Source organism: Argiope bruennichi, chromosome 5, assembly GCF_947563725.1.
Source record: "Argiope bruennichi chromosome 5, qqArgBrue1.1, whole genome shotgun sequence".
NCBI lineage: Eukaryota > Metazoa > Arthropoda > Arachnida > Araneae > Araneidae > Argiope > Argiope bruennichi.
Genome location: NC_079155.1, coordinates 82,068,369 through 82,086,688, shown reverse-complemented (window position 1 = coordinate 82,086,688; position 18,320 = coordinate 82,068,369). Strand labels below are relative to the sequence as shown.

Genomic DNA, 18,320 nt, shown 5'->3' with positions numbered 1-18,320 from the left:
CTTGAAGTTGCGTGGTCCAGTTCTGAATATTTCTCATTTAACAATATAACACAAACGCAAAATTTTTAACTGCTCATGTACGAGCTCCATACGTACATCGAATTATAAACTTAATCATTCGAAGATGCTATAATTCGCTACAAAAATGAAATACTATCTACAAATATTTCAAATATTCTATAGATCTTTAGCTGAATCAATAGAATAGCACACACCTAAAATACAGGTATCATTTAATTCAATTGTAAAGGAAACTAAATAAAATAAATTAAATTAATCTTCAAATACACACTATTAAAATCACAGAAATAATTTACTATATATTTACGGAAATTTTGCTCAAGATGAGAAGCCGCTGAATCATAAGATGAATTTATTAGACTTTATGAGACAATCGATTGCAAAACAACTCCGTTTTATGCAGAATTAGTCGTGTCAAGTGCCAAACTGGTTCGCCGGAATTGCTATTATATTTGATTTCGGATCAATCGTGCAGGTATAATTTCATGCCCATGACACTTTGAAATTATCGGGCATTAGCAGTGGGTAATTATAACTGCTTTGCTGAAGATCTGTGTATCGTATGCATGCACATTTCTAAAGGAGGCAATCTTAAAATATCGCAGAGCTATTAAAATTGTATATATTTAATTCATCTTTTTTTTTTTTTTTTTTTTTGAAATTTCGCCATATTGTAACCTTAATTTTTTTAAATCAGTCTCGCAAACTACACTGATTCTAAGCAAAATCCTTCTTCTTTAACTTTCACCAATGAATTAAAATCCTGCGAATAATTATTTGATGAAACAAAGAAAACGATTTGAATTTCAGGGAAACAATATAATATAATGTTGGGAATTACGCAAAAATAAAATATTTTGAAAAAAATAATCAATATTCAGAAAAAATCGCATGATTATTAAACTAGCATCATTAAAAAGACAATTTCTGAAATTTTGAAATGATATAAAATTGAGTATCGTGCAATAATATTTTAGAAAGTTATCGCAAAAAACAACATAATTTAGCTTAATTTTTAATCAGTTAAAATTCTAATTCCAATTTTATTAAATCGCTTCGAGGTACTCATTCCCAGCCTTGATATGCACTAAGGGTAGTTGCAAATCAAACGGCCTGTCTTGTAGAGCTCCAAAATAGTGACACATACATTCATCTTTATTAGTAGTAAAGATGTATTATTATTACTTTGTATCCATATGCATGGGAATTATATTTTAATTGCGTATTTTCTTCTACAAACCTTTTAACCCAATTTTTGCATCTAATTAATTAAAATTCGTATTACTGTTTAAATTCAAAATTAAATTCGACTTACACGCTTTTTGTTGGTCATCCCACAGCGTAATTCTGTATTGAACTATACATAGTAGATACGAAATCCACTTAGAGAAATACTTTCCAGCAAAACCTTAAACAAAAGATTAATATTCCCGAAGATATCAGATATCCATGATTAGCTGAGATGGTTGCAGTTTCCTGTCTTTCCCTCGATTTGAAAAAAAAAAAAAATGTTTGTTACTCATAATTAAATACTTCTTTTTAAAAAAATTAACTTCATTTATTTGAAAAATTAGATTTTAAGTAATTTTTTTTGTTTAATTTTTACTTCCTAGAATATGATAATTTCATTTGAAAATAACAGCCATTCAGTATCTTGATTTCACAGGATGTCATTCATTTCTATTATTTGTTGGATCATTCTATCGATGTATGTTTATACGAATGTTGTTTTTTAAGTAAAATCCTTTTGATGATACAACTTCAAATTTCGCAAATTTGTAAGAATGAATGCGTGTTATTTCCTGGCACTTTTCCCTCTGATTCCGATGCCATATATGCTTCGAGACGCTAAATTTTCTAGAATGCAAAAGGAAATATGAAGTCCGGTCGATTGTGAAATATGACAATCAACTGCTTCGAAGCAGCCAGAAATGCGAAGTTGAGATTATGTAATTCAATACATACGAAGGTGATAGTAATAATGTAATGACATTTTTTTTTCTTTTTTTCACAAAATACCTCCAAACTTGTATATTCATATTTACCGTTGTTTCAAAGCAATTGACTCACCATATTTCACAATCGACCGAACTTTAGACTTCCTTTTGCATTCTAGGAAATCCAACGTCGAAACATATAGAATGACATTGGAATCTATGCAGTGAGAATATAAACGATTTTTTTTAAAAAGTAGGGAAAATGTCGAGTAGAAAGAAGCAGCAGGGCTGCATGTTCTATTTCAAAACCAAAATTTGATAAAATATTTTGGATAAAAGCTATAAAATCATATGTCATATAATCCAGACTTTTCACCTAATGCTTATTACCTCTTAACTCATTTAAAAAGATTCTTAGACAGCAGGTTTTTAGATATTGACGAAGAAGTGAAAGCAATAACCAGTAATTAGTATCATCACAGGTTAGAGAAGATTTATGATTAAGATCATCTAAAATTCAATTCCGTTTATATAATTCTTACTAGGAAGGAAATTACGAAGAAAAATAGAGAAATGCCATAAAATAATTAACCTTATTAATTAATTAATTTCAGAGATTAATGCAACTTTGATTATTTTTTATATGATGCGTTTTAATTTCAAATCGAATCTTTCTTAAAAGTGCAAATTTCGTAATAAAATGTCCAGACATTTTAAATAAGACCAAAATTTCCTTTTTTTAAAAACCTTTTATTCAATTGTGTCACTTTTTCTATCTTAAATATTTACAGATTATTGGGATGAAGCTCAGAAACTCTGATGATTTTAGAATACCAAAAATGTTCCTTTATTGAGGGTGGTTCTCGCGACCCTGCTGGGCATAGTAACAGTGTAGGATTGCCTATCCGCTGTCGATGACGGAATGTGCCTCCTACAGGAGACGCTAATGGTCCTTAGGACTAAACCACAATTATCTTCAATACTATCGTAGCATTTACATCATTCAAACTAACTCCACAAATTTCAAGAGGTTAGCTCTGTTGTGGTTACTAATTTATTTCTGAATTTTATATAAATTATACCAGTGGGATCGTACCTTTGATAATGATTAATTTGTTATTAAAAATTGATTCCATGAAAGTACACAAAAAGTGATTATGTAATTAGAATTACCACTTTACAGATCACTCTATTCAGTTTTCTACAATTTGCTGGTTCGAAAATTAAATTTGGAAACTTGCCTTCAAAAATTGTCATGAAATGAATTTTATTTATTACTGTTTGAACTAGAGCAAAAATCACTAGATCTCATCATTGCTCAAACATTAGAAGCAGCATGGTCCGATCCTGGTACGCATTAAATACGTCGAGGATCAAATGTTTTCCAGCTGATGTAGTTCACAAGTTTCGAGAGTTTCCATCTCGGTTGTTATCCTTAATATCAGATATGCGCCCCAATAAAATGTTCTGGAATAGGTTCAAATTGGGACCACTGTAACTTGACTACGAATGCATTTGTTTTTGCTTATATGTTTACTTATATGAAAATATGTTTGTTTGCTTTTTCACCTATTTAGAAAGTTCCAATTTTGAAATTATTCTCTTATCTACTTTATGTAGGTATTAAAAAGAATACAACAGCAATAAACAGAAGAAAAAAAATTAAACGCCTTTATCTGACTACAAATCGTTAATAGGACATTTGCATAATCGGCTTCCTGATAATACGTTTCACATGATAATTTATAGATAAAGTTCATCAGAGAAAAAAAAATGTATAATAACATCACTTTGCATATATTTTAAACATTTTATTTATTTTTTCTTTGCTTAGTTAATCTTAAATAATATTAAAATGTAATTTGAAAAAAGAAATTAACTTTCAAATACATTTCTTACCAATTCCAATACCATCATTTCTTTGATGTGATGTTACAAATTAAATTCAAAAGCAGAAATGGCGAATATATATCATAAGAATATTCTGTGAAAAAAAATTTAAAAAAAAAATGTTATCATTAAATTAATTTAACAACAAAAAAAGGTGTCGTAGGTGAAACTTTTATGAAGTTTTCAAAGCAAAATTGGTGTTTATTGAAAAAAAAATTTACTGTTTCAAATTTGTTTTGGTTTGCTTAATATCAAAGAATCATAACAGGAATTACGTTAAATTAAATAGTACGTAAAACTTAAACACTTTAAACCTTCAAAGTCAAATTATTAACATCGTAAAAATGATTTTGATTGAAGAACAAATATTTATTGAAATAATGGAAACAAATGAATAACTAAAATTAATCGATGATATGTTCAAAATATCATATTTGTCAAGGCATTAGTAAATGTCTTATTCTCAAATTAATTGCTGCTATGTAAATTCAAATTAATGATAGGCCAGTTTCATAAACATAAAAGAAAATATGAATATAAAGTTCATAAACATACCAGAAATTCATTAACAGAAAATAATAGTTACTATTACATCTTATGACAATCAGAGAAATATTTGTTAAAACTATTCACCTTCTGTATAAACAAAGATCAGACATCTTGGATGTATCTGAGAATTCTGATTCATTCGCTCAATTTGAAGAGAAAAAAGAAACTTCAAATTAAGTTTAATAATTTAAATATCATTTAGTTCATTAATTTAATTAAAATAAAACTATAAATAAAATTTATTTATTTAACTAAAAGAAGTCTTCATTACATAAGTGTCTTACAGATGGCGGAAGAAAGGGAAGTATGAATGACCGAGGCACTAGTTTTAAGGAAAGACACAGAGACAAAATATTGTCATTTTTATAAAGAATAAAAAATAATTGCTATTAAGGCAATTAACATCCGCAAAATAATTAAAACTAATTAATAATAAATATAAAATGCAAAAATAATTACCTAATAGTTATTACTAATTAATGCCCGCCATTTACACTGATTACGACCGTTAAGCTGGAAAATAAAACCATTCTGACATCACTGACCTTCACTACGTCAATGAATGCTATGGGTTGAAATAAAATTTAAAAAGTAACTTATTTCCAAACATTTTCTTAAAGTTTTTATAAAAAACTATTTAAAACATTCGTTATTCGTAAAAGATTTTTTAAATGATTATAATATACATGTGATTCCTTAGAGAGATACTACAATTATTAATTAGATTTGAACCAATTGTCCAAATTATAATTTTGATGAATTTAAAAGAAAATCATTTTGCGATCCATTTATTTATAATGAAAAGATAGATAATACAAATAATATGCTGTATGTAATATTGTATTGAAAAATTAAAATACCAAAATATCAAACAAAATCTGCCAATTTAACCCCGAAAAGTTTTTGAAAGTAGAATTGAAAAAGTATATTATTCAGGCAGTAAAATTAATGAAATGAAGTAAAAGGCAAGTTTCAATTCATAATTTTAATATAGGAAAAAATGTGGTATTAAAATATTTGATGAAACAGTGAACTTAATTTGAATTTCAATACAATAATAAAAATAATCATTCCTACAAATTATATTTAGAAATTAAATTTGAAAAAATTATTGAGATCATAAAATTAAAAACTCATTTTAATGAAAAACCTATTAGAAACCTTTAAAAAATATCACAAATATGCTTTATGAGATATACCACTGCATATTTATACATTTCTGATAGCTGTTAGTCAATTGGCTTAACTTATAAAGCACCAACAATTCTAAACAGATACATTTTTGCTTTTAATTTGAATAGAGATAATAAGACAAGTTGGTTAGCAATGTTTATTTGATTTCAAAACAATACATGAAATACAACGAAAGAACAAATGATTTCAAGGCAAATTTCATTTTGCAAAAGACATTAAACGTTATTTAGAGTAAAAAGCAAGTGAAAAATTGTGGTTAATATACATTTAAGTAAAGCTACAACGATCCTAAATACTAAATTTATGTACAGTTTCAAGTACGCTTATGAAAATACGCAAAATACATTAGTAAGCTTATTTTTTTTTCTCTGAATTAAATATTTCAAAAGTTATTCAGAGAAAAAGCAAGTTATGTCTTCATTTGAACATTTAAAAGAAATGCCCAATTCCCATTTCCTTTGGTTTGTGGTGGTAAGTTTACACAGAAAAAAAAATAAAATGTAAGGTAATATAAATTTTTACCTAATTTCTGGCTCACAAAATATATTAAATTTAACCAGAAATTCTCGAAAATGAAATTCCTCACTTTTTTTATATATATAACTTTTAATGCAACTAAATGCTTACAGGTAAAAATTGTCAACAATTTCGATTGTTTTAATTTTCAACAATTTTATGATAAAAACACAAAATTCAAGAAAGCTATTAATAAAATTTAATAATTAGTATTTTTTATATTGATATTCAAGAGCAGAAAAGAAAGAATGTAAAATAATACTTAAAAAAATCATATATAGAAACCAGAATGTAAAACATGTATTATTATGATGCGAATTTAATTGACATACTTCTTGCTGATACGAAAAGCATGAATTTCAACTCATACATTTGATTTCTCAAGCAATGACAGTAAAAAAACGTTTCTAGTAAACTCACTTGCTGTTTCTAACCGATAGATGACAGCACGAAATAATTCACAACTTGATATATCTTAGTTCACAATGGATCAGCATGAGAAATACGAAATATGAAAGCAAAGTTTTTTTTTAAACGTCTGTTTTTTTAATTCGTGATGTATTTAATTTCGAAAATGTACGGTCCATGCCAACTTGTTTTATATGACGATATCAGCAGCTCATAAATCGGTGCTACTAATCCTTCATAGTAAGCACAGATCGATATCCATTCAGTTAGCATTAGTTTTTGAAATGCTTGATGCTAAATCTCCAGGTTATTCTCCTAATTGCATCATTCTTTTAAATTTTCTATGCTGATTCGGAAACTTAAATTTGGCTTTCCTCTTTTTGATTGCTCGAATGGCCCTTCTCCCCAATGCTTCCTCTGGCAGTAATTGAAAATTTCCTGGTGTCCAACATTTCAATTTTTTCCCGAGCGGCCAGTTCCGCATCCATTTGGTCCAATTCCTTTTTAGAAAGATGGTAAACGATTCCAGCTCCAAAAGCGTCACCCAAGACGTTGACAGATGTTCGAATTCGGTCACTGAAATGAAAACAAAAATTATTTTGAATGTAAAGTATTAAAAATGGTATTCAACATTTCTATCGTTACTAATAATAAAATGGTGTGATTGTAGTAACGCTCTACAAGCCAGACCGTTTGTCTTAAAGTTACAAAAAGTGGAACCAATACATTTCCAGGAATGGAAATTAATATATTTAACAGAATTTAGATTATGTGTACAGTTTCTATTTCCTATAAGTGTGGACGGCATGTTACTGGAATGAATGGAAGAGGGTCATGTATACAATAAATAAAATAGGTAAATACCACGGCATTATTATATGTCACTATTTCGTGCTTAAAAATACTCCATCATAAATAACAAGCAATGCAAAAGATATTCAATTGAAATTAAATACTAGCAATACATCTATAAACCAGGTAGTTTCCAAAGATTTCGATTCAATTCCTTAAATTTATCGCATTTAAAGATGGTGAAATTAGAGGACATTGACATAAAGATTATGGAATACTGCTTGTTTTTCTTGCATTTCTCAAGTAACAATGTGACAAATAATGGAGAAATGATAAATTAATAGAAAAGAGACACAGTTCTGAATGAAGAAGCGGTATACAAAACTACTATAAAAAATTATTTTTCCATAATGGGACATGTAGTTTCATAAAACTCTTGATCATGGTATCACGCATAAAGTTGAAAAATAAAATAAAAATATGAAATATTGTAAAATATTGTTTGATACTGTACAATATAGTGTAATATTATTAAACAATATTATATAATAAATTTCTTCGATTTTATTCACATATTTTGCTTTAGTTTTTCTGTTGGAAAATAAAATGCAAAATATGATCATATGAATCTTTGGTTTCTTCTATAAGCTCACATTTATCCTTATATATTATTATAATACTAGCCGCCTTTGGTGATCAGCTGGTTCGCCAATATTAATGCTCGTTATAATGTTCAATTAATATTATGTAACTTGGTCTCATAATAGGTTTTTCAACAAAATATTTTGAAGCTTCAAATTTTGATAGTCATATAATTCACTTATACTATTATGTAGGCTTTAAGCCATTCGCTTCTTTGTACTACACGTATTTTTCTAATTTTCTATTAGCTCCCGTTAAATTCAATTTTAAATTAAAGTGGAAATGATGAAACGGCAATTAATATAAAGACATTTTTTTAATGAAACTAAGCATGTAAAAGTATGAAAACTGAAACCAGAGTCATGCTGCATTGAAGTCTTATGTGCGTTGCAGAATAATTTTCATAATTTATAATATCTCAAAGATTATTCAACAAAAATTTCACGAAATGATTGTAAAATTCAGTTTTTAGTTTTATTTTCAAAAGGATTTAACTGATGTCAATAATAATATTTTTTTCGATTTATAAATATATTTCAAAAATTATGAAGTCAAAATTTTAGTTAGTCTTTTGGTCATAAGGAAGGAATCATATTCTACAACACTCCAACTATTAAATAAATAAATAAACATATATGTTTTCTGCGATCAAATCTGATCGATTTATTAAGTTTTGAATATTACAATTTTAGAACAATTAGCATTTTTATAATCTATTTCAATCACTTTTAAGAAATCCTATGAGATGATTTGCTTCTTTGAGACGGTCGATGAAGTAATTAGCCCATTTTTATAGAATCGTGATATTCAAATTTTCATAAATCGGTCAGCTTTAGTGATTGATTTAGTTGACTGGAGTGCAACTCTTTTTATTTAATATATTAGCGACTCAAGAACATTTTGTTAAATATGATTCACAGAGCAGAGGATATATATAAAAATTTAAAATTTGTAATTCATCAACATTTATTGACTCATTTTACAAAAAATATAATTATTTATTTCATTTAGACCATCTTGTTAGTATATGTATGTCTATTATAAAAGATTTACAAATTAGCTCTTGGGTAAATATCTATTATTAGTAGTATTAGCCGTCGAGTAGATATCTTGTACATTTTAAACCATATTTCCTTAAATAAAACTGTTACATTGAATTAGTGATATAGGTATTGTAAAAAATCATAGAAAGCATTTCATTGCATTTATTTTTTAGAAAATATCATATTTCTTTTCATACATATACGTACTGAAAATTTCACTTTTATATGTTTAATTTGCAATGCTAGTTGACTTTTTTTTCAATTTGAGCTTTTGTCAATGTGATGGCAACGCATTAATAAAAGTTCTTTTTCCCCCATGCACGCGTAACGTGCTCGATGCAGCTTACATTTTATTTTTATTTCGTACGAAATAAATTGTTGAAAAATATGATTAAATTATTTTTATAAAAATACATTAAAATTAGAAATTTAATTTGTAGATAAAAACATTAGTATCTTTGAAAAGATAATTTTTCGTAACTTTAACTTGACGTAAAAATCATTTTTGCGTTGTTATATTTTTGGAAGTTATAGCGAAAAAACTGTGAAATTTCACTTAATTTTTAATTAATTAAAATACTAATTAGAAATTCAAAAAAATCACTCCTAGGTGCAAATTCCGGACATACAAGGTATACATGTGCCGATTTTTGGTCGATGAAGGTCAAACGGTCTGGTCTGTAAAGAGCCAAAACACACACACACACACACACACACACACATTGAGCTTTATTATAAGTATAGATATAGATGTATTTGTGCAACAAGCATGCATGCGATGCAGGTAAACAACTTTCTAATAGTACTGTATACTTCATAGGTCTACATATGCTTTACATCCTTTAGGATAAATGAAACAAATGAAAGTTTTTTTTAAAAAAAAAAGTGTATTTACGAAAATTAGAAAAAGATTTTAAATATAATTTGATCATATCATATTTAATTGATCATATCATTGATCATATCATCATAAATATGATTTAATCATATTTTAAATATGATTTGAATGTTATATAATATCCAACTATGTATCTGCACATTGGCTATCGTCTCCCTCGTGCAACACATGCAAAATTTAATGTGGGTGGTGAGTTTTTTAAACTTCACATGAGCATGAACTGAGCAATGAGCATCAATGAGCTAGCTATCTAACGAGAAAAAAAAATTCAATCTAGCTCTTTTTTTAAATCATGGTTCGATACTGAATTGTGATTTCTCCTATTTTTAAAATCTTTTTATCCCGGCAGTGATTTTCATATTCCGAAGGGGATTGCCTGGCTTGTCTGAAAAATTACAGGGTTTTTCGATAGTTAAACTTGTATGTAATTAAAAGTAATAACTAATTTATAATTATTTGGGTATGCCTACACATTTCAGATTCATATAATAGATCAAACAACCCTCACTCGCTTCCTCAGTGACCATCTTAGATCATTAAAATATTCTGGTGGCTCCAAGTGCTTTGATGTTTGCACCATTTGCTCTAAGGTGAAAGTTCACTTGAACACATCCTTGCCTGCCCGGGGCTTACCAGACGGGATATGACAAACAGCCCACTGATGCTTTTGGACTTTTTTAGGGTGCACAATATCACGGACCTGATCTAACCCTGCTGATCTTGGGGATAGACTACAACAACAGATTCATATAATGACATATAGTCAACGGTTAATTATCGAATTCGGATCAGATTATATCATTGTGGACGGATAATGAGTAATAAGAATGGATATGAGAATTTCAGAAGACGTAAGCAATCTGTGCTTTTCTGACTGGTGATGTAATTCTAGTAATAACACGATTTTGATTATGCTTTTACATAATTTAGATTCCGTTTCATGATTTTGTAGCTGATTTACTTAAACGACGCAAACGAGTCATTGTTTCAAAAAATATTACACATTCGAAAAATTTTTGGCATTATCAGTATTCACAAAATTGCAGTTAAGTGTCTTGCCAATATTAAAATGGCTCAAATTTTCTAATGACGCTAAACTCACCGTTGAATCAACAAGTGTTGAAATCATAAAAACGACCATCTGTTCAAAATGAAATTGAAAAAATAAAAATCCTCACATATTTGTTGTTTTGTGTGACGTCAAGTGACACTCACGCTTAATAAAAAAATAACAATAAATAAGCAGGAATGTCAATCAAATAAATTGATATCATTGCGGCATGTTATAACAACACACCTTCGTAAGCGAATGAAACTTGTCAGGAAACTGACGATCAACCCAAAAGTATCTTTTAATAAAACGTTGATTCTAGCTAGAAAAGTGGTACTTACAGTAGCCAATCTACTGCAACAATCATGGAGATATCCTGAGTGGGCAATCCAACAGCCGTCAGTACAAGCAACATCGTCACCAAGCCTGCACTGGGCACGCTGGCAGCACCGATACTAGCGGCGGTGGCAGTTAAACTGAAAAAGAATTATATTGTTAATAAATTCCTGAAAACAAACAGATTTAATATGAAAAGTAACATTAATTTCTTAAAATTTTTGATTATGAATGTCAATTCATATTTAGTCTTTCTTTCCATTATAACATTTAAATTTTCAAGAATATAATTTTATATTACAATTTGATAAAAGAGGAAACAATGGCAACTATTCATCAACGGGGTTTTATAGAATATTTCAGAGCCACTTTAGTTCGTATTTCGTTTGCATATGCGTATTTCATTTTTTTTTTTTTTTGTAAATGTGTTTAAATTAAACTAAAATATTTCTACATTTTATTATTTACTAATATGTTTATCTGTAAATTTTCAGTGGCTGTGCCTGTATATAATTTAGAATCCATAGGTTCAGAGAAATGAACAATTTTATTATTTACTAATATCGTTATCTGTAAATTTTCAGTGGCTGTGCCTATATAGAATTTAGAATAAAGAGGTTCAGAGAAACGAGCAATTTTATTATTTACTAATATCTTTATCTGTAAATTTTCAGTGGCTGTGCCTATATAGAATTTAGAATCCATAGGTTCAGAGAAATGAGCAATTTTATTATTTACTAATATCTTTATCTGTAAATTTTCAGTGGCTGTGCCTGTATATAATTTAGAATCCATAGGTTCAGAGAAATGAACAATTTTATTATTTACTAATATCGTTATCTGTAAATTTTCAGTGGCTGTGCCTATATAGAATTTAGAATAAAGAGGTTCAGAGAAACGAGCAATTTTATTATTTACTAATATCTTTATCTGTAAATTTTCAGTGACTGTGCCTGTATAGAATTTAGAATCCATAGGTTCAAAGAAATGAGCAATTTTATTATTACTAATATCTTTATCTGTAAATTTTCAATGGCTCTGCCTGTATAGAATCCATAGGCTCAAATAAATAAGCAATCATATCCAAAAATTAAGAAATATAAAGATATCTTTAAAATAAATTAAAAAATTGTGATTCCTACCAAGTTTATTCAACTTCATATACAAAACACAAGCGTTCATATTTACTGTTATTAACTATTAAAAAAATTTGGAGGGGGGGGGGAGAATTGTATCGAGGAGCATATGTTAACTCTTTCCTGCACAATTCTAACTGAGCAATTACGGTGGAGTATAACAATGGAGCTATTTTTAGTGCATATGCAGCCTTTTTTTTTTTTTCAAAACTGAAATAAATCAAAAGCTGAAAGACATCATCGATATAAAGAAAGTACTATTCTCGGGATTAAGTAATTCGTGTTTGTATCCAATAATATATATATATGATATTTATGCAGACATTTTTACACTTTAGAAATGAATATGCGTCTGTCAAAAGTATGCATTTCTGCTAACCTGACAGCGATGACTTCCCCTGCGGACAGTGTGATTCCGTTCATCTGGGCAATGAAGAGGGCCGCCACAGCTTCGTAGAGAGCCGTTCCGTCCATGTTCACGGTCGCACCCACGGGAAGCACAAATCTCGTTACCCTGCAGTCTATGTGATTGTTCTCCTCCAGGCACTTGAAGGTGATGGGCAACGTGGCAGCACTAAAGTTGAAAAATTGACAAAATGTTACAATTATGTGTAATATCTAATAAATGTATACGTATAATATACATCGACATATATTTTTAAATTACTGTTGTTATACTTATGGCACTTGCCATAGACAAGGCCGCTGGCGAAGTCATCGATTTAAGCTGAGTTTGTGCAGTAGCATCTGAGGATAAAGGCCCCTGAGCACCCGAGGGCAGAAGTCTGATTTCTAACTCATATGAAGATGACACTCAGACACTCGCTTGCACAACCTTGGTGGTGGCGGGGGGGGTGCTCTTTCACACACCTCATCAATAGAACAAAGGGTAAAGAAGAACTATGCCCGAACCCGAGACGCCCAGATCACGGGGAAGACGCGCTATCCCTAGATCATGACACCGGATAAGTTACAGTTTCATATATATACAATGCATCCAAAACACATACGCACTTTGAATGATTATTACATGAATAATAGATAAAAGTTTAAAAATTTTCGTTAGAATCTTATCAATTAGGGATAAGTTAAAATACTGGCTGTAACTTTCCAAGAACAGCTGATGATCTCGGACAATGGAATTCGCCAATCACAGAAAACATATCAATACTATTTCGAGCATTGTTTTGCATATATTTTCTAATACCCATGATTCGATTTTCAGGGATAATTTCCGATAATCTATGTAACTGTCCAGATATTGGAAGAACGACTTTTCTCTGAAATACAAATGATATTCCTATTGAAAATATGCAGTTATATTTTGACGAGTGATTTCGATTTCTCAAGAATTAGAAAGAAAATTTCTTTCTTTCTATACAAATTCGAAAGATTTAAAATTAATACATCTTGTTTCCCATGGAAAAAAAACGAAGTTATCTAACATGAGCTGTGTTATAATTTATTCTGTTAAATACTTGAAATAACCATTAATTTTAAACCATAAGCTAAATTTCTATTAAGCTCTACTTCCCAATTAGGAAAGCCTATTACCATTGGAAATTTTTAATTTTCTTTTATTTTGATAAAACCATTTTAATTTCTTTTAAATCTTTGAAATAAGAGCTTAATAAAAACTTAAGTTTTCTTTAAATGCAAATACATTATACATACAATACATACTTTAAATAAATTTTGTGCCCTTGGCAACTGCGTCCAGAGCACGTGTCCTGTCTACCTTACCATAGTGACGCCTCTAATTTTCGCTCATTTTTTTACTAATACTATCGATATTATACAATAGACTGGATGATATCGCTCAAAGACAAATAAATGAATCGAATGCAAAAGGGAAGGATTACAAAATTCCGCTTAAGTGTCTTTTTCTCTTTCATTATTCATTTCCCTCAAAACTAATACACAAAACTTTATATTTAACTTATAATATACATATCTAAGAAATAAAAAGCAATTCATATTTATATAATATAAAAAAATAAAACCGCATGGGTATCGAACATGTAAGAAAATAAGTCAATTTAAAGCACAGAGAGAAGTAATTATAAATATTTTAATCTAATTATGACAAGAATTTCAATTAATAATTTTATATATATATATATATATATATATATATATATATATATATATATATAGAGAGAGAGAGAGAGAGAGAGAGAGAAAGGAGGTTTTTTTTTAAAACAGGAATCTCTTAGCCATATATATTCATAAAACAAAAGAATCAATAATTGGTCGGATTCTTCTCTTCGAAACCCTGAACCTTTTCACGGATTTGGAATTAATCCTTGTTAACTTCTAAGTCATTGCATATATTTTGCAATGCAAAATTGAATCAACTAGGAATTGTTACACATATACAGTCACCATTCAGATACAAATTGCAAATATGCAGTTGCAAACAATTCAGGGATTGCAAATATAAAGTCAAAATATTAATCAAATTCCTTTTTATAAAATTTTGAAAACACTAATATCTTAAATTGGAGATGGCTCGATCAATGTATTAAAAAGAAAAACACATCTTTGAAAAACATATTAAATGTTTAAGAACCTAGTAATTGATAGCAATTGATATAGAAATAACATCTCATAATTAATTATTCAGATACTGGTTAGACTCGAAATATCACCTGGATGCAGTTCCAAGGGCGGTGACCCAGGCTTGCAGCATGCCTTGAAAGAAGGTCCAAGGGTTCTTTCTCGTGATCAGGAAGTATAAGCCCGGTAGTGTTATCACTCCATGGATAAGAAGGCCCACGATTACTGTCAGCATGTACAGGCCTAGCTGCTGGGCCGTGAGGGCCAGATCAGCGATCGACATGATCTTGCCGACGATCAGAGACATGATACCGAAGGGAGAGTACCTGCAGAAAGGAAAAGACCATCAGTTATCAATAGATTTCTATGCATTTGAAGTAAAGAACATTTCTTTTCGCCACAGAATATCCCCGAATCTCCAGGATCCCTGTCAATTGAATGGATACACGTGAAAAGATTTATTAAAAGAGAAAATGTTAAAGTTTACATACAGAGCACAAAATAATAATTATATACAATACAATAATGAAAAAGGGGAGTGTTCGGTGGAGAGAATGAGTTGAAGAATTTTGATGATGTTAATATTTCTTGGAGAATGGCTTGATTGAGGAACAAGACAAAAAAGTTATTCAGGGCTTGGGTCTGGGGAGATCAATTCTTCGTTGTCTTGCAGAAACCGAACGAGATTTCCAATTTTGATTTTGGACATCTTATTTCTCATAACGTTGATCCACCAGATTCGTTCGAGGTCATGGCTGGGTTTTGTTCAGATGAAAAGATGTGGTGAGAAGGCAATCAGTGCAATTGCATTGCCAGGTCTGTTCAGAAAATTGGATACATTTCTTACCAAAAGGACTGAAACAATTATATTATTAAAATGTGGCCATACGCCAGCGTCTTTGTATCTTGAAACACACGTCATTGAATAAACACATTTTAGAGTTTTTGGTCAAGAAGTAGAATTGGTCCAAAGAGCATCAAGTTTTGTTGTAAAAGATTTTTTCAAGGTCCAAGATTATGGTAAAGTAACGAGTCGGTAGTTGAGATTTGACATTAGAAAAAAAAAAAGAAAGGATTAAAAAAACATTGAATTCATATCTAATGAAAACATTTTTAATAAGAAGTAACCTGGTTGTTCTCGAACTGTCCGAACTCCGGAAAATTTATGCAATGCGTCTCAAATTTCCAGGCGAAATCATCACCGTTCACCTCAGTGATCGCATCAATAAAAAATGTCTTGAAATGTTTTTACGGCTCGTATCCAAGTTGCTTAGTTTTCAATTAAAGTGCTCAAATTATTACTCAATTAAACTCAATTAATTGTTAATGTCCCACGCCGTATGATTCCGTTTGATGAAACATTGTACATGCATTACTATCTCGTCCATTAAGGCTGAAAAACTTCAACAACCCTGAAATTTTCTGAAAAACCCTGAAAAACCTTCCAACCCTGAAAAATAATAAAAATAAAAGTATACAGAAGATCTATCAACAAATAGGAAATATAAGTTGGGGCTGTTAGCTTCTAGTCCCAAAGGCATCAAAATTCTGACATTACGCAGTAATTGCGCAACAGCGGAAGGAGTAAACGGAAAATTCCTCAAACTGAACTTTGGCGGAAGCTAGGATATTAACAGACCAGGCTTGGCTCATGGCCAACTGTGTGATTTTTTTTTCCTTTCATTCCTCCCATGTAAGGGGCGTCTTTGTTCCCTTTATCTTTCTTTGCTTTTTCGCATTTATTGTCATTTGGTTCTGGCTTTGGTCTCAAGTTGTTCCAACAGAAACTCATCTGATATACTTCAAGTTCTCTTCTTCAACTAAAAGGAGTTTCATCCAATTTTTCTAAAATATAATTCTGATGCGATAAAACATTTAATCTATATGGAAGTAAAGAATTATATCTTAATTGTATTCTATTGAACAAAATTTGCCTCACTGTTGGCTTTGGAACTAATGAACTCATATCTCATGCACAATAAAATGTGTTCCGTTTTTCTTTCTATTGATTTCATTTACACAAAATCAAACCAAATGAAGATTCCCGGGATAATATTATATATTTGTGCAGCATATAAACAAATATATTTCTTAAATCTATCTAATAGATACGGTGATTTTTAAGCATAATCCTCTTATATTGCTTGGGAAACACAAAATGTTTCCCAGCGATTGAAGAAAAGTGCGAAAGTGAAATAATCCGTGGCTGATGATAATTGATAGTTATCATCTGCGGATTATTCTGTTTATAGAATGTGCCAATAAATACTTTAATGGATTCCTTAATGCATATTTTTTTTTATTCGGGTCTTTTTATAATTGCTATAAATAACAATTGTTTTCAATTGAAATAAAATGTTTATAGTTTAAATTTCTGATGATAAAATATTGGGTTTTTTTTATATACTAAACAAATTAAGTTTTCACAAATACGCATTGGTTTTTATATTTACTTTTTGCCAAGAATATGAAGTAACAATGAAAAAGTCGTAATCGAATCGTTATCTTCATAGAAAAATGTAAAGCATTATAAATGAATGTGTACTGAACTGACCAAAAATTATTTACTTTTATTTATTTTGCAAAAAAAGGGTCAACTTTTTAATAAAAATATATCTTTCATTAATCTCTATACATTATCAATTTTATTACTTTTTTCAATGTCTTAAGATGTTTTATGATCCCGCATATCAAACTTCAAAAAATGTTTTTGTTTCAGAAGAAAAAAAAAATTGTCTAAATTACAAGGGGACCATGTACAGCTGAAATGTTTTGGTAAAAACTGGAAAAAACAATATATTCAGACACTTTTAAACTTATTACTCATACTGCAGAATGAAACAAGAAGACAGCAGAAAAATAATATGAATTTAGGTGCCAAATAATATGCCCAATCATTTGGCTGTGAAGTCGTGACTGATATCACGCGTCTAATACACTTATAATTCTCATGATCTTCGTCAAACTGGTCATAATTCAGATGACCAGTCCGACGAATAGGATATATACAATAATGACAGAACTATCCTAACACATTTTATCTTCTTGTATACCTAATATAGAGGAAGTATAGTAATCATCAAAAAATTCGAACTCAAGATTTTGGCTAATCTCAGTATTTTACACATCTGTGACTACAAGTGCAAGATTTTGTGACTACAAGCGCAGTTTCGTATCCAATTTTTGTGTCAATCGGTTGAGAAAACGTCTAAAACACAAATTCGATTTTCGTATACTCTTAATCTAATGTTAGGGATTAGTCGCCAAATAACTCGCCAAGGATTTCTCAATGGATTCAGTAAAAATGCTAAATTCAAGCCAAAATTTAATTTTTTTTTTAATTATTGT

The 18,320-nt window shown here is 29.6% G+C and overlaps 1 protein-coding gene across 2 annotated transcripts in view; it reads right to left on the bottom strand.

Moving 5' to 3' along the window:
* Positions 1-5,708: 5,708 nt before the first annotated feature.
* Positions 5,709-18,320, bottom strand: part of LOC129968781 (excitatory amino acid transporter-like) — a 137,234-nt gene continuing 124,622 nt past the window's right edge. For both annotated transcript variants that reach the window (XM_056083024.1, XM_056083025.1), the window contains exons 7-10: positions 15,065-15,298; positions 12,793-12,987; positions 11,283-11,417; positions 5,709-7,091 (exon numbers count right to left, since the gene is read on the bottom strand). In XM_056083024.1, coding sequence (XP_055938999.1) covers positions 6,875-7,091; positions 11,283-11,417; positions 12,793-12,987; positions 15,065-15,298 — 781 coding nt within the window. In that variant the 3' untranslated portion in view covers positions 5,709-6,874. The remainder of the gene's footprint in view (positions 7,092-11,282; positions 11,418-12,792; positions 12,988-15,064; positions 15,299-18,320) is intronic.